We start from the raw sequence: 23,848 nt of genomic DNA, 5'->3' as shown, positions 1-23,848 counted from the left end.
CTTATGATTGTAAGACTCTCTTCTGTGATTCTATCAGTTGTTACAAAGGGAGGCCAATGCAAACAGCAGCTGTGTGACACTGCAAACTTCCCATCCCATCAGTCTCAGTGTGCTTGCTTCTCTTGGTTGTCTTGTTCTCAGGAAGCCAGACAAGCTCCAAAAATAGACCCATGATGCCAGCAACATCTGACAGTGGCCTCTCCATCCTGCCTTGCCACAGGACCTGGGTCTGGTTATAGTGCAGCAGAGAAGCAGACCAGGTCTGCTCAGTCCTTGCTCACAGCACACTGTACTGAGCAGACCTAGAGGGAAGCACCCGCTGCCAGCTTTCTGATGGAGCTGAAGACTGAAACTCACCCAGTGCTGCAGAGACCTACACTAAAAGCTGGACAGCTGTAGCCACCTCAAGCTTTGCAAGGCAACCATGTAGCACCCATGTATATTCAAGGAAATATGGACATGTTTCCTTGTCCTCCAGAACATCCTTCAGGCACAAATATAAATTGGGTACAGAGTAGCGCTGAAGAGAAGGACCTGAGAGTGCGATGAGAAGCTCCCCACGAGGCAGCAGTGCTCTCATGCAGGCCCTAAGGAGAGCTGTATCCTGGGGTGCATCAGGAGTGTAGCCAGCAGGACAAGAGAGGGGATTCTCCACCTTTATTCTGCTCTGCTGAGACCCCACCTCAAATACCATGTCCAGTTCCGGTGTCCCCATCGTAAGAGGGACATAGGTCTGTTGGAACAAGTCAAGAGGAGGGCCACAAAGATGATCCAGGGGCTGGAACACCTCTGCTATGAGGATTGACTGAGGCAGCTGGGATTTTTCAGCCTGGAGAAGAGAAGGCTCCAGAGGAACCTTATAACTGCCTTCCAATGCTTGAAGGGAACCTACAGAAAGGCTGGAGAGGGACTTTTTACAGGAGTGTCCACCAATGGGACAAGGGAAAATGGGTTTAAATTGAAGGAGAATAGGTTTAGATTCAATCTTAGGAAGAAATTCTGCACTACAAGTGTGGCAAGACTCTGGAATGGATTGTCCAGAGAGGTTGTGGATGCCCTCTCCCTGAAGATGTTCAAGCCCAGGTTGAATGGGGCCTTAAGTAACCTGGTCGAGTTGAGAGGCCTCCCTGCCCATGGCAGGGAGGTTGGATCTCTAAGGTCTCTCTCAGCCTAAGCTGTTCAATGATTCTATGATCTCTCCAGCAGATCAGCACCAGCTGCCAAGAGCCTACAGCTCTTAGGCAATGCCATTCACCCTCTAGTGGTTGACACAAGATCTGTTTGCCTGCACACAAACAGGTAAACCTTGGCCAGGTGGGTAAATTTTGTCCAAGTCTGGATGCTATTTTGTTCTTCTAGCAGTCATGCTCTTTTTCCATGATGCTCTTCTAACAAGTCAAAAGCAGATGGTTAAGACTACACAAAGCCAGTAGATAGAATCGTTGAATCAATAAGGTTGGAAAAGACCTCGGAGATCATCAAGCCCAACCCACCACCTAACACCTCATGACAAACTAAACCATGGCTTCAAGTGCCACATCCAATCCTCTTTTGAACACCTCCAGGGACGGTGACTGCACCACCTCCCTGGGCAGCACATTCCAATGGCCAGATAAATGTGTCTAGGGCTGGGCTGGCCACTAAATGAGTGGCAGACACTCTCTGCCAGCCCCTCTCCCTTCCCAAAGGGAAAGGAAAGGAAACAAGGGAGAGAGACTGATGAGTTGAGGGGGGGGGGGGGGGGGGGGGGGGGGGGGAACCAAACACCCACTTTAATGAAAATAAAAGCAATAAAATGAAATACATACAAATAGAGACAAACCAGTGTGGAATATGTTCATTCCTATGAAAATACAGGTGAGAGAAGATGAAGCTTGTGGCTTCATAACCAGGTGAGACTACAGCTTAAATACAAATTTGCAAGCACCTCAAAGAAATTAAACATTTGGGCTGCCTACATTACAGATCAGAGAGACCCAGCATGCTGGGGGCTGGAAATGACCTCTAGAGGTCATCCGGTTCAACCCTTCTGCTAGAGCAGGGTCACCTAGGGCAGGTCACACAGGAACACATCCAGGTGGGTCTTGAAAGTCTCCAAAGGAGGAGACTCCACAAGCTCTCTGAGCAGGCTGCTCCAGGTCTCCAGCAGCCTCACAGGGAAGGCTTTTTCTTCAGTTCGCTTCAGGTTTCCATATTTTCTCCTAGGAAACCTCAGTCAATGCTGACAGCAGTGTAGCTGTGCCACAAATAACGGATTCAGACCCCTTACATCTATCCACACCATCATTCCCAATGGATGAGAGCTGCTCTTTCAAGTGCTCTTCTTGACAAGCCCTATTTATACTCTTTTGTATCACCAAGAGCAAGCAAACTACATTGTTGCCAGAAGAAACCAGCTCAGAAAACTTCTTCCAGCTGCCATCAGAACTCCATGGGCAGTGCACAATAAACTGAGCTCCACTCCTCCTGACTGTAGTGTGCTGGCATTCAGCAGTAGGGTGGATCAGGTACCACATTTTTCAGAGCAGATGTTCAGACCTGGGAGCTTCTTAAGCAAGTGATGAGTCCACTTTTTCAGCCACTTTGGAGAACCATATTTACTGCAGCCCTTGATACAGAGAAAAAAAATGCTTCAGGCCTTCTGATTTTGTACCCAAAATAAGCACAACTAGAAAATTCAGAGATGCAGAAGGAATTTTGTGGACATCTACTTACCTGTTGTGGAGAACCAGTGAGAAAGCTGAGGTTTGCTAGGCTAAAAATATGAAGTTTCCAAGTTACAATGAAATGCAGCAGGGTGGGGAAATGCCCTCTGACAAACCAAGCCTGAAGTGCTTTGGGAACTGGAAATCCATGGCATCCTGTAATAATGCTTTTTTCTCATGAAGATCAATTCACTGTCCTGGCAAAGTAACTGCTACCAGCATGGCAAAAAAAAATCATATATGCTTGTCACACACCACTTTGAAGCTTCCTCTGCTAGCAATACACTTCAAAGCCATGTCCTGCTTAGGGGACTTAAGTGAGGTTTGTTAGGTTCAGACCTAAGGAACCAGTCTGGCACTTCTCACTCCCTACATAGAAATTAAGCCACCAAGTTTCAGGTTTGAAGTTCACAACATTCCCCAGGAAAAGTTCCCTGATGTACACAAGTACAGAAGACAACTGCAGACCCTTGTCTTTCATCCAAGTACCTCAGTAGCTCCAGTGGGGCTCTAGGAAAGCAGGGCTCTCTGCACTGGCACCAGTCAGGTCACAGGACACAACCAAAATACTTCTAAGTCCATGGATTGCTCCCTATTTGGCAACATTTGCAGCAAGCTGCCCAGTCCAGAGGGGATCCCCAGAACCACCAATTTCAGCTGATTTATACTCAGTTTGGGCAACACTTCAGTCCTAAGACTGGAATCACTGAGGGTCTGCTTCCCCCTGGTCTTCTACCTATAAGCATGCCAGAAGTCTGCTGCTTGCCTTTTTTAGCCTGTCATAAGGTTCTTGCTTGTTTGCCATGCTGGGCCAACTCCAAGTCTTGGCAGTGTGGCTATTATCTCTTTTGCTGAGTTTTCTCTTCTGACCATACAGGGAAACTGTCTTGTTACCTAACAACTAAGACCACAGCACTTGCTGCTGTCAGGATCAGCACCCACATAAAGTGTTGGAAAGAGTCTGCAGACACATCAAGGGAAGCATCCTGACCAGGAACAGGTGTGTTCTGCTGCTGAGGTACAGGAAGTGTTTGAGATCTACCTGACAGATGGAAACATGGGGCTCCTGAAAACATGAAGGCAGAGACAATCTGAAGTGGTTGAGATCAGACTATGGTCTGGCAATGAGACACAGGGAATTCCTACTTCTTGAGAGAAGAGAGCTTTACATCAGGTTACTGGGTGAGCCAGAAGTGATGCCCTGCTTTGAAAGAGACAGGTACTCTCAGCATAACACAAAAGCTTGGGGTTTCAGGATGCAGCTGAAATAGGTACAGATGAAATTATGAAGACTGGAGAACAGCACTCACAAGAACAATCAGTTTGAGATGTTTTGGGTTTTTTTTTTTGGCAGTGGTCATACCAAGATTGTTAGAATCCTCCATCCTGCAGAAAAAGCCAAGATCTTTTATTCAGAACAAGATAATCTGGAAAGTTAAAAGTGGAAATTAATTCAGCCAAATACTCTGATATGACAAGAGACTGGTACAAAAGTAAAGTGAGGTTTGGTCTCAAGTCCAGCAGTCATCCTTCAGGCAAGAGGTGCAGTAGGGGCTGCTCAGCTGAAGCGATGAGTAGCTGCACACACACACTTGTTCAGAGCAGGTGGGCAGATGCTGGTGTTTGACACCAACTCCTTTTTCAGGACAACACAGCAAGGAAAAAACTCTCTATTCCTTTAGGTAACAGTCCATTATGATATCAGGAATCTAAGCTATCTTCTGTTCTTCACTAGAGACTTGAGGAACGCAGCAGCCTTGGAGTCAGGGGCTGGATTGTAGCTGGCCTGCAGTCTGGCAGGGCCTCAAAAGCACACAGCCAGTGGGTGGGCCATCCTTCAGTGATAACTTCTCTTGGATGCCAGTAAGGGATTGAGTTCAAATGCTTGGCCTGGTTTCAAGTCAGAGACAAGACATTTGGGCACAGAGGAAAAAGGGTCTGTGCACTCCATACAAAGGCCACCGTCCCTTTGGCACTTCCTGAATGAACAGCTGCCATGTGGCTCAAGCCCCTTCCTATCTGGCTGTAGGCCAAGCCAGTTTCAAGCCCCAGACACTGTGAGCTTGCTGGCACTCAATGCAGGACCACAAGAAAAGCCAGCAGCTGCTGAGAGGGTAACCACAGAGCAGAACGTGCCAGAGGATTCGTCCACAGCCCTTGACCCGCTGCAGCCTTCAGATGCCGGTTTTGGAGTAGATCCAGTTGCGGTAGTAAGTCACTCGTGTGTACACTCCTGGCTTATTCTCCTTGCCACATTCGTCTCCCCAGCTCACTATTCCCACAAGGTACCAGATTCCTCTGGAATTTGCATGCACCAGTGGTCCACCAGAGTCACCCTAAGGAGAGAAATGCCAACAGGCAAGGAGAGAATAAACAGCATTCACCTCACTAACGCAGCAAGCCTCAGACTGCTCTGTTGCACCTGACAGGGATTTGTCTTCAGACCACAGCCACAATTCAGCCTCCACATGGACCTTCACTGACAGCCTACGGCTCTTCCAGTCTCTCCCACCATATTCTCTCACAGCTTCACTAAATACAAACCCCACACACCTAAGTGCAGACTTCAGCCCATAAGCCATGCAGCTCTTCATTTACATGTCAGGATACTGAACCCCATAAACTTAATCAAGATTCATAGATTCATAACATGGTTTGGGTTGGAAGGGACCTAGAAGATCACTTAATCATAATCCCCTTGCCATGGAGAGGGACACTTCCCACTACACCAGGTTGCTCAAGGCCTCATCCAACCTGGCTTTGAATGCCTCCAGGGAGGGGGCATCCACAACTTCCCCAGGCATCCTGTTCCAGTGTCTCACCACCCTCACTGTCAAGAATTTCTTCCTAATCTCCAGTCTAAGTCTCCCCTCTTCCAGCTTAAATTCATTGCCCCTCATCCTGTCATTACAAGCCACACTAAAGTCCCTTCCTAGCTTTCTTGTAGGCCCCCAAAGTACATTTTATTTCTAGGGAATGCCACCTCCCACCTCACCTATTTCCTTTTCACTGTTACTTATGACAAGACTTACCTGGCAGGCATCCACCTGCCCCTCCAAGTATCCAGCACACAACATTCCAGGTGTTATTGCTCCACCATACACTTCTCTTCTATTACAAATGGCTGTACTTATAATTTTCACTTCTGCTTGTCGAAGATGATTAACACTGTAGCCTAGGAGAAGTGGCAATAGGACTTTCAGACAAGGTATGGAAACAACACCACACAAGGATTAGGAGTGGCCAGATTTTCCTACAGCTTTCCTATCACTGCAGGCAATGATGAGAGCTACCCAGGCCAAGTCTTAGGACGGGTAACATTTCTCCTCTCCCAGCCAAAGTCCTTTAGTTGTTCCCAAACATAACCCTTTCCCATCTTCCACCCACACCTGATGCAATTAGCATAATGGACTAAGATTTCTCTACATGCTGCACTGCTGAATTCAGCTGTAGAATAAATAGAAATAGAAGAAATAGAATAATAAACCAGGTTGGAAGAGACCTTCAAGATCATCATGTCCAACCCATCTAAACAACTAACCCATGGCACCAAGCACCCCATCAAGTCTCCTCCTGAACACCTCCAATGATGGTGACTCCACCACCTCCCCGGACAGCCCATTCCAATGGACAACCAAGGTTATGTCCTTGACATCACTGGAAAAGCCTGTTTGGTTAACTGCATGCTCCAGGAGTCTGCCATGAAACATAACTTGTACAATTCAACGGCTCTCAGAAAAAGATTTCTAGTCCTATCATGTCTGACCTCACAGATATGGACTAATTTGAATGAAGCTCACTCAGGCCATTGGATGAAGCCTGAATTGGGACTAAAGAGAGAATAACTGGTGAAAACTGTCATGATCCATCTATGACAAAGATAAATGGCAAAAGAAATCACATCAGAGCCAATCCTATGGGGACTGGGCCAGTAGGGACAGAAAATAGAATGTACTCAACCAGCACAATGCATGCAGCAATGAAAACCAGCTGCTCTGACTCCTCTGAGGCTAACCTTTGGGGTCTTTCCCCCATACTCCAATAAACTGGCCAAGCTAGGTAAAACCAAACTAAGTCCACACATGTACAATCAAAATCACAGAATTGTTGTGGCTGGAAAGGACCTTTAAGATCCTCAAGTCCAACCATAGGTGCATCAGCACATGTGCCTGTCAAACAGCAAGCCTAAGGCACTCAGAGTCAACAAAAAGCCCCACAAAGCTACTAGCAGCCTTCTCAGACACATGTGTGATGGGACACAGGGAAGGAAGAGACTCACCATCATTCTCCAAAGCTCCCCAGCCTGTGACAAAACAGGAGGCGTTGACTGGGAAAACATGAGATGCCTCTGGGAGACAGACACTGTGTATGTCATTCGTGAATTCGATAGAAGAGGCCAGCTCCACAACCGCCACATCATTGGTGTGATCCAGGAGGAAGTCGCTGTAGTTCTCATGGATAATGATTCTTCGGACAGACTTCCTCTGATTTGGGGGCTTCAGCAGAATTCCAAAGCTGGCAGTCCACCTGCGAGGCTCCCTTCCTCTGTAAGACATTGGAGGTTATGTCACAGCCATGGAAAACCAAGATTCCCAAAGGAGATTAGCTCTCTAAGCATCAAAGCACAACGTGGCCAGGTTCTCCTACAGGACAGAGAAGAGCCAACTTCATCAGCCTTCAGCAGACACAGATGTTAGTGCGCCATGAAAGGCCAGAGCACCCCGGAGTGCTAAGGCCTTCAGGCTCAGGCAGGTGCTGGTAACTCACCCTCTGAAGCAGTGGGCAGCAGTCACCAGCCAGGTGTTACTGATGATGGAGGCACCACAGCGGTGGGTGCCATCCAGCTGGATGCTGGCCTGCCACGGCCATTCCCCTTCCTGTGCGCGCTGCCCACCGATGATCCTCTCCACTCCCGTGAAGGAGAAGGCCTCTCTCCGGATCCCACAGCCTGCCAAAGGAAAGGCACCTCCACTTCAGCTGACTGAGGGAAACCTGGGAGCTGCTCTGGAGAGGGCTCTCACAGCTGCAGGTGTGACAGGACACAACCTTCACCCACAGCAGTGCCTCCTACAGCAGTGCCTCCTACAGCAGTGCCGCCAAGTGTCAGCATCACAAGGGTCTGGGGATAGATGTGGGGGAATCACAGAAGTTTGGCAGGAGAATCAGTACTTGTCCATGAGGTCAGTTTTCAGACACACGAGCCCAGATGTGCTCCTGTAGGAGCTGAAGGCTGTGGATCTGAGGCACTGCTTATCTGCCCCAGATGTGAGTCATTACCTGGTTACAAAACATGGGCTCTGCAAACTGGGTGAGTGAACCAGAGCAAACAGAGAGAAAAGTAACCTGGATTGTCCCCTGTACTCCGCACTGAAGAGGCTGCACCTTGAGTACTGGGGTCACTTTTAGGGCCCTCACTACAAGAGAGATATTGAGGTGCTGGAGTAGGTCCAGAGAAGAGCAGTGAAGCTGGTGAAGGTTCTGGAGAACAGGTCTGGTGAGGAGCAGCTGAGGGAACTGGGGGTGTTTAGTCTGGAGAAGAGGAGCCTGAGGGGAAACCTCATTGCCCTCTACAACTACCCAAAGGAAATGTGTAGCCAGATGGGGGTTGGTCTCTTCTCCCTAGGAACAAGCGATAGGAGGAGAGGAAGTGGCCTCAGGTTGCAACAGGAGAGATTTAAGTTGGATCTTAGAAGAAGCTTCTCCACTGAAAGGATTCTCAAATACCAGAACAGGCTGCCCAGGGAGGTGGTTGAATCCCCATCCCTGGAGATATTTCAAAAAGGCAGAAATTTGGTGCTGAGGGCCATGATCTAGCACCAGCCTTGGTAGAGTTAGAGAATGGCTGGACTGGATCTTAAAAGGATTTTCCAATGGAAAAGTTTTTATGATTCTATGATACAGAACTTCTATCTCCATGTCCCCAGACCTTCTTTACAAAGCAGTTGTACTTACAGTTGTTTAAAAGGTTATCTCCCCTCTCCTTGTTCAGCTCTGCAATAAAAAGCACAGATGACAGTGAGCGTATCTCACACTGCTACATGAGCTAGCACAAGCTCCCTCCCTGTGCCCAGCAAACACTAAGTGGCTTCCACTGCTGCATGGAATGAGAATATGGGAAAAAAAGCAATTTGCTTTGTCAGAGAGGTTGAGTGAAGCCTTTCTCACCTTAGCTTCAAGCTAACGGAAGGAGCAAATGACTGCAAACAGGCCCAGGTAACATCTACAGGCACTGGTAGCTGTGCATGATCTAAATGCCTACATGCATTTGCTCAGGTTCACTATGGCAAGGTGGTCACAGCAGCGTTCACAGGTGTGCTGGGACTGACTGGAGCTGCAACGGAACTCTACTGATTGTTTCCTACAAAAGCTCCTCTGAGGGATTCTAGTGGTAATCAGCAACAGACTGATGGGAGAGGTCTACTGCCCTCAGGATTTTGTGATGAACACTTGCTATGGCAATCTGTCAAAGCAGCAAAGGAATGGCAGGGAGTAAAGAGAAAGACGTCAGCCCTGGAGTTCTTTTAAAAACTTGAGGACTCTGTATTTCAATACCTACTGTGCATTGGTCTGCAAACCCCTAGCCACCAATCTGGGGCTTTTTTTGCTTAGCTGGGGAGGGAGGACCATCTCATTCAGCAGAGCTAGGACACAGTGTCTGATGCACAAAGGACAGCTCACACTCACAAGTCAGTGCTTTAGTTCTCTTTGTACTTCTAAGTTACAGTTGGCTGGAGCACACGATTCCGAGGGCAGAAGAACAAGAACTGTCCCTAACTGCATACTAAAGTGAAACTCATTACACTAACAACAGCAAAGTATGAGGAACAGGTTTCAAGCTACACCCACAAACCTGAGGCACTTGCCTGTGAGGCTGAGGGTGGACTGGTCAATGTTCAAAGGAGAGGAGATCGTTCTCAGCCTTCTCTGCAGCACACTGTTGACATGACCCCAGGTCACTGCCTCACTGTCAGCAGAGGGAAATTTAAATACCAGGAGAACAGACGCAAACACTCCACCAGGATCTGGGCTGCAGACCCACAAAACAAAGTGGTGTTATTCCCTCTTCACCCACTAACCCTCTTTGTTCTGCTTTGCACTGTCTGCATGCTTTGTTCTAGAACAGGTCTGCACAGAGATATAGAACAGACAGCACTGCTGGGCAGATGTAAAGGAGGGCAAGACATCAACAGGCAGCAGAAGGCTTGGTCCTCACTGGATTAATGACCAGAGGAAACTTCCTGTGAACTGTTGTACATGGAACAGTTCAGAAGGATAGGAGGGATCCATACAGCTCATAGCTGGTAGGATATAGCAGTAGGAACTATATAGCAAGTTCACAGACACATAGGGTGGCTCAGGCTGGAAGGGACCTGAGACATCATCTATTCCAACCTCCCCACCATGGACAGGGACACCTCTTAACTAGTCTCAGCTGTTCAAGGCCTCATCCAACCCAGCCTTGAACACCTCCAGGGAGGAGGCATCCACAACACCCCTGAGCAACCTATTCCAGAGTCTCACCACCTTTGTACTGAAGAACTTCTTCCTAAGATCCAGTCTCACCCTGCTCTCCCTCAGCTTCAAACCATTCCCCCTAGTCCTGTCTCTAGACATCCTGATGAAAAGTCCCTCTGCAGCCTTACTGTAGGATCACTTCAGGTATTGGAAGGCTCTTCTGCTGGGGACACCAGAACTGGATGCAGTATTGGAGGTGGGGTCTTAGTGGAGCAGAGTAAAGGGGCAGAATCCCTTCTCTTGCCCTGCTGGCCACACTCCTCTTGCAGCAGCCCAGCACACAGCTGCCTCTGGGCTGCATGAGGGCACTGCTGGCTCACGGTGAGCTTCTCCTCAATCAACTCCATCAGGTCTCTTTCTTCAGGGCTGGATTTGTTGGCCCAACCCAGATGCAGGACCTTGCGCTTTGACTTGTTGAACCTCATGCAGTTGGCCCTGGTCTACTTATAAAACCTCAAGTCAGAGCCCTTCACCAGATGCCTAGCAGAACATTCCTAACAGCCATTCAAACAACAGTTAAAAAGGTCTTTTGGCATGGCTTTCCATTTGTCACTTGTTCATTCCTTGGCCAATTAGCTCCACTGCACCTAGAGACAAAAATCCCAATAGTTTGAGTCATCCTAGCAAGGCAAGGTCACTTAACTGCCAGTATGAAGAATTGGACCAAACATTTCAGACCAACGGCCTGAAAGGAAAACAAATGAAGCCTATAGGGAAATAAAAAAAGGCAGCAGCTTGCCTCCCCTAGTGCCTAGTCACACAGCAAGGTATCTTGTAGTGAAAACAAGCTTGGAAGAGATGCACTAATTGGTCAACCTAAAAGGTGCAAAGAGGTTGCCTGAAGCCTGCCTGCCAAGTTCTGTAATTCCAGGTGACAGACAGGATAGGGGATGGTGGTGGTTGAAATTGTCAGCAGGCAGCAATGGAGAACAAGATAAGGAAATTACTCCAAAGAGACATAGAGGCAAGGAGGCCCAGAAGTGCCGTGAAGAAGGGCATTGGTGCCATTTGTCTGGCATCCTTTGCTGTTTAAGGAACACTGTTTTATGGCAGAACTGAGTCTCAGAAACACAATCCTAAGTACTATGAAGCATAGGGAGGTTGGAAAAGACCACTAGGATCACTGAGTCCAGCCATCAACCCAACACCACCATGGCCATTAAACTATGTCCCCAAGTGCCATGTCCATGTTTCTTGCACACCTCCAGGGATGGTGACCCCACCACTTCCTTGGGCAGCCTGGTCCAATCCCTCAGCACTCTTGCAGAGAAGAAATTTTTCCCACTTAAACCTCCCCCAGTATAATTTCAGTCAATTTCCTCTCCTCCTATCACTTGTTCCTAGGGCAAAGAGATCAACCCCCACCTCACTCCAGCCTCCTTTCAGGGAGTTGTAGAAAACGAGGCCTCCCCTCAGCCTCCTCTTCTCAAGACCAGTTCCCTCTCCTCTGTATCCAGACACCTCACAGCAGAACCATTTATTCCTTCAGACCATTTCTGAGGGAGAACAGTCATGTTCTGCTGCACACCATGCAAAGAGGCAAATGCTACTCTGAGCTTTCATGGGAAGCATTAAGTGGAATAAAGAGCTGAGTGCATTTCTCAAGCCCTTAACCACTAGTGAAGGCTGGGGCCACCCACCAATTCAGTTACTACATCACAGCTACAAACAACTGATGTTCAGGTAATCAGCACAGAAGTATAAGGCCAGCTTTCTTGCTCCTTGCTGACCTCTGAAGGTAGCTGAGCCCTGGTGGTGAGTGCTGAAGGAGAAAGGCATCCAGCTAGGATTTTGTCATCTTGCTGGTGTCACCCAAGCACAAACCAGCAAGCATGCTCCATACAGTCAGAGGGAGAAAGAAAGGTTGTTTATCACATTACCCCTTCTTCTTGACCTTCACATGACTCACCTCAGCCTGAAAACATGGGACCTGATGTACCTTCTGTTTAGGAAGGATCCCTTGAATATTGCAGATATCTGTTAAAAGAAGAGAGTATATTAAATGCACCTGTGGTGGTCACATGCTCTCAAATTATAACAACCTTGTGAGCCTTAGAGCACAGGAAAATGCTTTCAGGTCTCCACTTAACTGCCATCAGATGATGCAGAACATGAACAAACAGCTAAGCTGGTCGATTTTGCCGCCCCTTCTGCTCTGTGCTGCTGGCACAGACATCACCTGTGCTCACCATCCACTTGCACACCATCAGCAGCGTATCTGCAGCCCACTCCAGCAAGGTTTGAAAGGCAAGGCCAACTCCCAATCCCAGAAGTGCAGAACTCTTACCCACAGGTCAGGCAGAGAGAAAGAGACACCTTATCTTACCATGGTTTCAATGTCTTGGCTCAGGCGCCTGAACTCTTCCGTGGTCTGCTTCTCATACTGAGAGCTGTAGTTGACGTTGGTGATCAGGAAGGATGCATTGTAGTACCGGTTCTGGTCTGCAGAGAAGAGCAGCACCTCAGACGTGCACTGTGACTCACACAGCATGGCACAAGCAGGGCTCCCAGGCCGTGGAACTACTGTTAGCAGTGTTTGAGGAAAACAGGAACTCTGGACTACCTTGGTGCTCTATGGACCAGCTTGGGGCTCATTTCTTCTACCGGGAGGACCATCCCAGGTAGCTCTAAATTACACCCATGATAACATATCCCTAGGGACCATCTTCTTCTCATCAGCCCTGAGGTGAGCACAGCACAAGACACTAGCCCACATATGTCCCCTTCTACCTCAGCTGACACACTCACCCCTCCCTAGCTGCACTCTGGCACGTCCCTACCCCTCTTGAGAGGCAGCAGGCCCAGACCCGTTTGCATCAGTTGGGCAGCCAGGGCAAGTTTTACATCTGTCTTGAGAGAATGGCAGAGAGGGGCCCCACAGTTCACAAAGAGCAAAGCTTTTTGTGTCCTAGTGGAAGCTTCTCAGCCTCTGGGTGAGCCGAGACAGCAACAGGATTAGCTCCACCCAGGCGCAGGAGGGCATCTTGAAACTTCTCACACTGCTGTTTCAGGGACCAGGGAAAGGAATGGCCTAGCTTCATTCATCTGCTGCCAAAACTGGGCCCTTGGCAGCCAGCACTGACTCCTGGGCTCCAAAAAGCCTAAAGCTCTGCCCCCTCTCTTTTTGGAACACCTCAGCTAGAGGTGCCAGGTTCAGACCCTGTTCAACACCCAACTTGCAATGCCTAGCCTGAGTGGTAGCCACAGCCTAGCTTACACAGGAGACTACTGGCCTCTGCTTAACCATGGGTACTAGTGGCAGGCACCAAGGCAAGACAAGAAATAAAATGAGGAATACACTTAAATCCTTGCCTCAAAGAAATGTATTAACTCTTCTTGCTTGTTTTAATCAATTTGGGTCTAGGATAGGGCCCAGTACTTTCTCTCCTGTGAATTCTATCCATGGAGTGAACTGCACACACAAATCCTCAGCAGCAGGGGAAACACAACAGACTGCTGAAGACTTGTGACAGCAAGAGGGGTGATGCACTTACCACGGCACAGAAAAAACGTGAGCAAGCCAATGATGAGGGCCAGGCCCACTACCACTGACACGACAATGGCTGCTATCGCCCATGGATTCAAGCTCTGCCTTGCTCTCTCCATCTGGATCACAATCTGTGGTGAAGAAAACAACATGGAGAAACTCATCTCTGTTAAAGGCAACAGCATGTCCTGAGCCAAATCATAGCTGGCACAGCTTAGCTGAGCTGAGAAACCTGCCGGAATGTGGTAGGTTTGGAAGGGCCTCAGCTCAGTGCCCCTGAGCTTCTGCTCAAATCAGGCCCCCACTACAGCAGCCCTCTCCAGGCTTTGTCAAGTTTTCAGTCTGCTCAATGACAGACAGAATCCCCAGGCTCTCAAGAATCCTGGCTCAGACCCTGACCCCCCTCACACCAAAAGGATTTTCTTTGTATTTAGTCAGAACTTCCTGTGTCCTAGCGTGGGTCTGTTGCCCCACATACATCCCTGAGGGAAGCCTAGAGCTGGGCAGGTCTCTAGTAGCAATAAAATGTCCCATTGAGAAACACCACACAGACTAAGTGCAGCAGACTGACAACACAGGGGTTTGAACTCAACCAGGTCTTTATTTAGTAAATTTAATTATTAAACTGTCATAATTCATGACTGACAAAGTAACTTCTGCATCAAAGATACTCCAGGCTACCAGAGACACCATGTAGCACACACCTTTGAGCTCACTTCAGTCACCATGAGCAGTAATAGCTACTGTTTCCCTACAGGTTTTAAAAGTTTATGGCACTAAAGCCACCTGCACATTATAAGGGAGCACATCCTGTCTCCTATCAGCAGTGAGGCAGGAGTTCAGCTTTGGGCCCTCACCCCAAGAAGGACATTATGAGGCTGGAACAGGTCCAGAGAAGAGCAACAAAGCTGGTGAAGGGTCTGGAGAACAGGACTGGTGAGGAGCAGCTGAGGGAACTGGGATTGTTTAGTTTGGAGAAGAGGAGGCTTAGGAGAGACCTCATTGCTCTCTGCAACTCCCTGAAAGGAGGCTGGACTGAGGTGGGGTGGGTCTCTTCTCCCTATCATCAGGTGACAGAAGTAGAGGAAAAGGCCTCAAGTTGCACCAGTGGAGGTTTAGGTTGAAGATCAGGAAAAATTTCTTCCTTGCAAGAATGGTCAGATGTTGGAAAAGGCTCCCCAGGGAGGTGAAGTCACTGTGGCTGGAGGTGTTCAAGAAACATATGGCCATGGCATTTTGGGACACAGTTTAGGGGCCATGGTGGTGTTAGGTTTATGGTTGGACTCAATGACCTTAGAGAGCTTTTCCAGCCAAAACAATTCTCTGATTCTATAAATAACTACTCATGTGTAAACGTGATATGGCAACAAGACCCAGACTCAGTGACTTGCTGAAAGCCAAGAGCGGTCCTATAGAAGGGTTGAGAACTTGACTTTCACATGGACAAAGACACACAAGCCTTTCTCACAAAATCACAGAATGGTTTTGGTTGGAGAAGCCATTCAAGCTCAGCCAGTCCAACCATTCTCTAATTCTGCCAAGGCTGGTGCTAAACCATGGCCCTCAGCACCACATCTCTCTTTGAAACACCTCCAGGGATGGTTCTCCTCCACTGACGTCCTCTTGTGCAGCATTAAGCAAGAGAACAGGGAAACTGCATTTCTGCCCATGTCCACTGTAACTTGGCAACAGGATGACTCCAGCTGAAGCAGTGATTTCAGCTGCCCAGTGATTCCACAGCACACTGCAGTCATTGTTATCGTGCCACACGCTGAGTCTCTACACTGTGGCTGGTATCAATGCAAGCTATCAGAAAAGCAGGGGGTAATCTCTGAGGGCTGCCTGGCAGCAAGGAGCTCTGGGAAGCAGGGTCTCAGCTGGCTGCTCACCCTGCTGCTGTACACCCTCTGATCCAGGCCAGTACTGCTGTGAACCAGATTCATCAAACGCCATTTCCCCCTTTTCAGGCCTATGGCACTGCCAGCTCAGACCAACACCCAAGGAAACAGGGGCAGGGAGGGGCAGGAAGCTAGCAGAGAATAAATCTTTGCAGGTTTGCTGACTACACAGGGTGGCAAAGAAGAAACCACAGTGAAAGCAGAGTAGGATACCAGCAGAGGCTCCTTCTCAGAAAATGAACTGAGGGGGGATGAGCAGTGAAGGTGAGGGTATGATGCACAAACCCAGGATAGCAAGAGAGAGTGAAGTGGTGGTAGGGCACAATGGGATTGTACACGCTGCCCTGAGGGCAAGGAAGCTGAGCAAAGCTGCAAGGAGAAGATGGTCAGCAAGGCAAACCAGAAAGCAAAAGAGGATAGAACCCCAGAGAGTACAGCCAAGAGATCTGCACACAGTGAGTGTACATTTAGTGAGAGACAGGGAAGGTGGAAGCAACTCAAGACTTTAATCTCCTCAAAGAAAAGCTTGATTTAGGCCAGTGAGTGGCTTGATGGCCGCACTACTGGCTTGATGGCCGCACCCAAAGAGTGGCTGTCAATGGCTCCATGTCCCAGTGGAGGCCAGTGACAAGTGGAGTCCCTCAGGGATCAGTCCTGGGACCTGTCTTATTCAACATCTTTGTGGGGGACATGGACAGTGGCATTGAGTGCACCCTCAGCAAGTTTGCTGATGACACCAAGCTGTGTGGTGCAGCAGACATGCTGGAGGGAAGGGAGGCCATCCAGAGGGACCTTGACAGGCTGGAGAGGTGGGCACAGGCCAACCTCATGAAGTTCAATAAGAGCAAGTGCAGGGTCCTGCATCTGGGTCGAGGCAATCCCAGGCACAAATACAGGCTGGGCAGTGACTGGCTGGAGGATAGCCCTGAGGAGAGAGACTTGGGGGTGCTGGTGGACAAAAAGCTCAACATGAGCTCTCAGTGTGCACTTGCAGCCCGCAAAGCCAATCAGATCCTGGGCTGCATCAGGAGAAGTGTGGCTAGCAGGTCGAGGGAGGTGATCCTCCCCCTCTACTCAGCCCTGGTGAGACCCCACCTGGAGTACTGTGTCCAGTTCTGGAGCCCCTATTACAAGAGGGATGTGGAGGTGCTGGAACGTGTCCAGAGAAGGGCCACAAGGATGATCAGAGGGCTGGAGCACCTCTCCTATGAGGACAGACTGAAGGAGTTGGGGCTGTTCAGTCTGCAGAAGAGAAGGCTCCGAGGTGACCTAATTGTCGCCTTCCAGTATCTGAAGGGGGCCTACAGGAAGGCAGGGGAAGGACTTCTCAGGATATCAGGTAGTGATAGGACTAGGGGGAATGGAGTGAAGCTGGAGGTGGGGAGATTCAGGCTGGATGTGAGGAGGAGGTTCTTCACCATGAGAGTGGTGAAACCCTGGAATGGGTTGTCCAGGGAGGTGGTCGAGGCCCCGTCCCTGGGGGTGTTTAAGAGCAGGCTGGATGAGGCTCTGTCCAGCCTGATCTAGTGTGGGGTGTCCCTGCCCATGGCAGGGGGGTTGGAACTAGATGATCCTTGTGGTCCCTTCCAACCCTGAATGAAACTATGAAACTATGAGTGCAGGCAGGTATCCCACCCATTGCTTTAGAAGGGAAACAAACAAGTTTTTTACCCATTCAAACAGGTGGCATACTGGAAAGAAAGAGTTAAACAGGGTCACTTCAGCCAGCACCACAACTGCAAGTGGTCACAAGCAGCAACTTAATGTTACCAAAACACATACAGGACAGGTGCTTCAGTCAGATGCTGTGGAGAAGCCTAGTGCCTCTCCTGCCTGCCTTACTGGCAGAAAGTTACATTCTAGCAAGGCACAGTCCAAGTTTTCTACAAATCTAGCTCAGCTCTCTGATGGCAAGGCTCTGTAAAACAGACTGTAGGGCAGTTCACAGGAGTCTGATAGCCCATGCTGGCCAAGATTATTTTCTCTGGGATCTGCAATAAGCACATAATGTACACCTGGCTCCATGGAGGTCTCCACTTCTCACCATCACTGTATATAGCAACCATAAGCCCTTCAGAACAGTGGGGCTACCCTGCCTCAGTTTCTTGAGCATGCTGCAGCCTCCCACGGAGTGTTCCCATCCTCATCTCACAGCTCATGGTCTTCCACAGTACCAGCTCACAGCATTGCAGCATACTTCATGGGCAGACAATTACTGCCCTTAAGACTAAGCCCCTTGACTAACCAGAGAGCCCAGCATGGCAATACACCTCTACCCCTCCTCAGCTTGCCACCTCTCACTGGAGAGCTTTGACTCTCCAGCCTGAGCCCTTGCTGTCAGTCTCCATGTCCCTGCCCCAGTTTGCTTCTGCCTGAAGATCATTCAGAGCAAGGTGACTCTGTTGCTGTGACATAGGGAACAGATGGCACAGCCCCGAGGGCAGCACATGGCTGACCCTGCAGCTCTGGAAGCTGCAGTACTCATTTCATCATCACTGCCTTTCTTCACCTGTACACAGACAGACTTCCTCAGGACACAGCCTTATGTCTGAGCTACAACAGCTCAAGACTCAGACCCAAGAAGTGAGCATCTCAACCTGTGGGACAGATGCTCTGAGAGCTGTGCAGGCAACACCAAATGTGCCTTGCTTGTCAGAGCAGCAGCTGCTCCTGGTGCTGCTCAGGAGCTGTGGCCTTTGATGCTGCCATGCTGGGGGCTGTATTCACAAACCACACTCACAACAAGGTCTGGCTTTGAGCCTGCCTCTGCTGAGACCTGCTGTCAAAAACAGTTCTTGTTCAGATTATCATAGAATCATAGAATTGTTAGGGTTAGAAGGGACCTCAAGGATCATCTAGTTCCAACCCCCCTGCCATGGGCAGGGACACCTCACACTAGATCAGGTTGTCCAGAGCCACATCCAGCCTGGCAAATTATGTGCACTCAGACAATCAGAGTCGTGGGGGTTGGAAAGGACGTCCTGAGACCATCCAGTCCTAGATCACATTGCACAGGAACACATCCAGGTGGGTTGGAAAGTCTCCAGAGAAGACTCCACAACCTCTCTTGGGAAAAGCAGTCGTATGAAGAAGTTTTTCCTCATATTCAGGCAGAATTTCATGTTCCAGTTTGTGTCCATTGCCCCTCAGCCTGTCATTGGGCATCACTGAAAAGATGCCAGTCCCATTCTCATGACCCTTAAGATGCTGATCAGTACTGAGAAGATCCCCTCTGAGGCTGCTCTTCTCCAGGCTAAACAGCCCCAGGGATCCCAGCCTCTCCTCACAGAGATGTTTCAGGCCCCTCAGCATCTTCATGGCCCTCCACTGGGCTCTCTCCAGCAGTTCCCTGTCTCTCTTGAACTGGGGAGCCCAGAACTGGACACAATACTCCAGGTATGGCCTCACTGGGGCAAAGTAGAGGGGGAGAAGAACCTCCCTCAACTTGTTGGCCACACTCTTCTTAATGTACCCTAGGATACCATTGGCCTTCTTGGCCATGAGAGCACATTGCTGGCGCATGGGGAACTTGTTGTCCACCAGCACTCCCAGGTCCTTCTCTGCAGGTCATCCCCTGACCTGTACTGGTGCAGGGTGCTGTTTCTCAGTGCATTCAGTCACTAATCACACTCATTGCACCTCCTACCAGCTCCTTCACCCCCTCTGCCCTTTGGCTATGGAGGACAGGCTTGTCATGCCCTACCAGCATAACCACCCAACAGGGACTCCCATTCCTGGAACATCCATCTCTGCAGTTAGAGCTCAGCAGCAGGTGGATTCCTCTGCTCAGGAATCAGACCTAAGCATGGTCAGCTCTGCACTCAGGTAACCAAGGGAACTCTGCTCCACCTAACAACACTCCCTGGCCAGCAAAACACTGATGTCCTGTGGTGCTGACAAATGCAGAGGCAGAGATAATCTCACCAATCTTGACCCACAGATGCATCCTTTCTTTTTGTGGCAAAGAAACACTGCCCTGACACACAGGAGTGTTCTTCAGAAGACCCCAAATACCACAGCTGACTGGGTAGATGCCTTCCCAAGCCTCACATTTCTTGCCTCCTTATGCCATATGCTTTGACATTTTCACTGCCCAAACTCCAACAAATTAATTCCCAGGAAGTCAGACAAGGGAATTCAGCAACACCAATGCATCGGTCCTCTATCATGGAGGAAGAGAGCTTTCATTCCTCAAGAGAATCCAAAGAAGAACTCTGCAAGGAGACCACATAGGCAGCATCCTGTCTGCTCTGAAAGCCACCTGTCATGGCCTGTGTCTGGCAGTTTTGGTCTGCAGTGCATTAGGGAGGGGTTTCACACCCCAAATCTTTCATTTCAGTACAAAACTGCTTACCTTGGCAACACCAGGGATGAGTACTGGACTCCTCCAGCAAGCCCTGTTCTCATCTAAAACACACTTCATGCTCAAGGGCCCAAGACAAGGAGCCAGTGGCACCTGCCAGCTTTGTGTCTCAGTTCATTTGGGTCTGGAAATGCAAAACACTAAGTCTCCTAGCTCATACATCTTGTCTCTGAGCCAAAGACTGCGTTTTGATCACCAGAAAGTTATGCTGTAGTGAAACAAACCCGTCTGCATGAACTGTTTTGGAAACAGCTTTGTTCAGGCAGAGTTGTTTCAAAGACAGTTGTGTTGAGAGATGTTAAACTCTCTTGTATCAAGGCTATGTTAGTAAGTGAAATACAAAGACACGAAGATACACTAAAAGTTGCTGGCACACTAGGAAAAAGGCTTGGGCTGAGATTTTACTGAGCCAAAACTGTCTGCTCTTCCTTGTGAATCCAAGGAGAGAACAGATAGGATTGAAGGCTGTATTTCTGAACAACCCCAAAAATTAATTCATCATTTTCCAACCTGGAACGCTTCCCAAAAGCAAGGCAAGCACAATGCACAGGTGACAAGCTACTTTTCCTCCCTCATCCCAGACTAAACTGCTTACAAGGTTCCTGTGTTCATTTACAATGCAAGTGATCAAAGTTCAGCTCCCACCTCTGTCAGACAGGGTTTGATTCACTAAGTCGAGCTCATCTACCTCTTCTGGTTGAGCCACTGTGTGTTACCTGAAGCCTCACTAAGAATAGCAAAAGAAAACTGACCAGAAAGTGTCAAGATGCTAAGCAGGGAGCAGCCACCCTGCTCTGTTTCACAGATGCACTCTTGACATTTTTGACTTCTTAAGCTAGACCTTCATAGCACCCCAACCTACATTTGCTTTTAGATGAACCCAAGCCGTGTCCTCTGGCACCAGAAGCTTTACCACACTCTGTATAGAAGAAAACATGCAACCTCTGCTACCATCCTCCTGTATTACACTTACAATTATGGTTTTTATCACTACCTCTGCTCACTGGTACTCCAGCACTCTCAGAAAAGCTAGTGGCAGACCTTGGGTGACATCTGCTGAGAAGGGTCTCTCCCTGTCTATCACTATGCCAGGTTTTCCCATTTGAAAATTAATTTGGGTACATCCCTACAGCCACTGTACATAGAAACAGGGGCTTTCATAAGACAACTGTGCAGACTCATGTGCTGGTCTGCTGAGTGCAGCTGGGGAATCCAGACTAGGTCCCTGAAGGTATCTACCTTGGCAGAGTGGCTGGGAATGGCAGCAGCTGAAATAGAATCATAGAAAGCATTAGGTTGGAAAGGGCCTTTAAATGTCATCTTCTAGTCCAGCCCTCTCCAGTCAGCAGGGACATCCCCAACTAGATCAGGTTGCTCAGAGCCCCATCACATTCTGTGATTCTATGATCAAGGCTGACCTTGAATGTCACCAGGGATGGTGCCTCCACCACCTCCCTGGGCAACCGTTGCAGTGTTCCACTACCCTCAATGCAAAGAGCATCTGGCTTAGTCCAGAAGTGCTGTAACAGAAGCACAGAGCTGTGAAGCAAGCGCCAGTTCCACTCTGAACTTTGCCACAAGCAATCACAGCAGCCTGCCACTCCCCCTTTGCACTGGGGACATATTGAGGGCACACACGTCTAAGAGAAAGGGACAACGATCTACTTAGGCCACTGAAAGACAAGCAGCTAGTGGCTACCTAAGTACTACAAGACCCTTGTTTGCCCTTGCTAGCACCTACTGACCTGAATCACTCCATGTTTGATCCCTCCCAAAGCAATTCTGATACAATGGAAGACTTCCAGGCATTGAAGGCATCTGCTGAGGGAAACAAAATGTGTGTGTGCGCTATGCGTCATGCTGAATCAGCCTGATCTCCCCACACCCTCAAACACCCCACAAGAACAGCAGCTGCTGCATGCTACCCCTCTGCACTCATAACACACCACTAATGCATTTACCACTCACTGAGTTCCTCCCATAACCATCCAATTCTACCAAGGCTTTGCTGCTTCCCAGGAGCCACTTCAGCTGGGCTGCCGCAACAGCTCCAAACACTGCTCTTATCACTGGCAGCAAGATTCAGTCTTTGGGATGTCTTAACTCAGAGCCTAGCAGTAACTACATCCTTGGTGGCAAGATGGTGTCCATATATGGTTCCCCAATTACTTGATCGCCTTCACAATTCACACAACAGCTTGGTTCCTCACATTCATTGGGGTGTTATGAACTGTCAGGATGGAGCCAGCTTCCTGTACCACAACAGTCTGTGGGACATAACCATGACAGCCTTGATCAATAACAAGCCCTTCTCAAACCTTGAGAAGTAAGCTTTAGCAGAACCAGGAGGGATACTCACCACACATGGACTTGATAATCTGCATGAACACATGGAAGGCCACCCCAGCATAAGGGAAATATTAAGTGTATGGCTACTGAGTGCAATCAGTTTAGCACAAGGTTCTTCAGCTTCTATGGCATCTTTACCTCTCAGATTTCCACTTCCAGCTGCAATGGTCATAGACAAGTATCTCATTCTGTTAGCTTGGCAGTCTGAGAGCATAGCAGGGGACCTCTGCTTTTCAGCCTTTGAAAATAGCTCTGCCTGCTTCCCTTTCTCCTGCCTTGACTGGTTGAAAACTACTTCAGAAGCAAGGCACCAAACAAGCAGTTCTAATCTCTGTGGGTTTGCAGCTGGATTTTCATTCCAAGGCAGGGTGGGTGAATGATCTGGTGCCAGATCTGGTGCATTTTCAAGCTGATTCTGACGATTAACACTTCACTGGCTGTATACAAAGCTCATAAAGACAAACAAGAGTACAAGAAGTTACTGTTACCTGCTTGACTCTGCTGCCCCCCTGTCCTATGCTAACAGCTCAGCAGCTTTGATCGCAGCACATTCTAACTGTGCCAGTGCAAATAGGAAGCCAGAATTGGGATCCAGGCAAATGGCTTTTCACCTGCTCCCCCATCACAAATTTCTGTGGCCACAAGCCACCTTGATTTGTCATCATAACACTCTGTAGAGGGGCCGTGGAATCATTGGGGGGGGGGGGGGGAAGTGCATTTTGGGTGAGGAGGAAGGATGAAATATCAGAAAGATTGTTGATGCCCAGAAAGCAGCTCAAGTCAGAAGGCAGCTCAGAGCTCATGCTGCCCTCCCCACACCCTCAGGTAAAGTTCAGACTATAAAGCTACCCCAGTGTAGCCATGCTACCCAAGGGACAAAGGAACAAGTCAGAAGGCTGCAGCACTCACCTGTGGCTATCACTGAGAGGTCAGCAAGCAGCTGGTGTCCGGGAGCTGCAGCGTCCCGGCTGCCACAGCGCACTGCGCAGCATCTCAGCATAGACTTGAGGCTTTATCTCCTGAATTGGGAAAGGAAGGAGTCATGGGCAAGTCAGAACAAACGAGTCCAGCCAGTCTCAGTGACAGAGGCTTACCCACTAGCATGATTCCTCCCCTAAAACAATAACAATACACTTCTTTCATCACACCTTTCATCCAGGAATCCCAAAGCCTTTTTAGAGCATTAGCTGCACCCTGCAACACCCCAAATCAGAAGAGTCATGAACATTTTGCAAGGACACAGGGTTTGGTTCCTTCTTTATTTACAAAAACAGGGGAAAACCATGGACAGAGCCCACACAGGAAACACAATGTGTTCTAAAGGACAATGGTCAGTTCCAGGACAGCTGTGGAGCTGACAGAAATTGATACAGATTCAGTGCCATGTCTCATCTCCCTTCAGCTCCCTCGAAATAGGTGATTTGCCCAGACCAGAACATGCCCCTGTAACAACAGCTATCTTCCAGTTCACCTTTCTTCTCTAGTTCCCTAGAGGTTCATTTTAATTGTGGCCACCTAGCCACACACACAC

The 23,848-nt window shown here is 49.0% G+C and overlaps 1 protein-coding gene across 4 annotated transcripts; it reads right to left on the bottom strand.

Annotated features, from left to right (window-relative positions):
* Positions 1-1,839: 1,839 nt before the first annotated feature.
* Positions 1,840-23,303, bottom strand: TMPRSS11E (transmembrane serine protease 11E). 4 transcript variants are annotated; one of them, XR_010987240.1, is made up of 11 exons: positions 23,227-23,303; positions 13,715-13,838; positions 12,547-12,662; positions 12,130-12,197; positions 9,569-9,732; positions 8,658-8,696; positions 7,473-7,653; positions 6,985-7,250; positions 5,738-5,880; positions 2,716-5,041; positions 1,841-2,608 (listed from the first exon to the last, which is right to left on the bottom strand). XR_010987240.1 is itself a non-coding variant. In XM_068137374.1 (10 exons), the coding sequence occupies exons 2-10, from the start codon at positions 13,824-13,826 to the stop codon at positions 4,880-4,882; spliced, it is 1,251 nt and encodes a 416-aa protein (XP_067993475.1). In that variant the 5' UTR covers positions 13,827-13,838; positions 23,227-23,303; the 3' UTR covers positions 1,840-4,879. The 4 variants fall into 4 exon arrangements, 3 of the variants coding, with proteins under 3 accessions (XP_067993475.1, XP_067993477.1, XP_067993476.1); XM_068137374.1 differs by having other exon boundaries at positions 1,840-5,041; XM_068137376.1 differs by having other exon boundaries at positions 1,840-5,041; positions 9,569-9,669.
* Between the last annotated feature and the right edge of the window lie 545 nt (positions 23,304-23,848).

Source organism: Melanerpes formicivorus, unplaced genomic scaffold (assembly GCF_026170545.1).
Source record: "Melanerpes formicivorus ecotype bairdi unplaced genomic scaffold, bMelFor1.0.p_v2 SCAF_4, whole genome shotgun sequence".
Classification (NCBI taxonomy): domain Eukaryota; kingdom Metazoa; phylum Chordata; class Aves; order Piciformes; family Picidae; genus Melanerpes; species Melanerpes formicivorus.
The sequence above is the reverse complement of the archived record's forward strand: the minus strand, read 5'-3'. Positions and strand labels throughout refer to the sequence as shown.

Excerpts from the sequence above, each read along its gene's own strand:
- TMPRSS11E (XM_068137374.1), bottom strand. The coding sequence starts at position 13,826 with ATGGAGAGAGCAAGGCAGAGCTTGAATCCATGGGCGATAGCAGCCATT. Across the intron at positions 7,251-7,472 it reads GCTGCCCACTGCTTCAGAGG|AGGAAGGGAGCCTCGCAGGT; the intron begins GTGAGTTACCAG and ends AATGTCTTACAG. Across the intron at positions 5,042-5,737 it reads GGCAGGTGGATGCCTGCCAG|GGTGACTCTGGTGGACCACT; the intron begins GTAAGTCTTGTC and ends TTCTCTCCTTAG.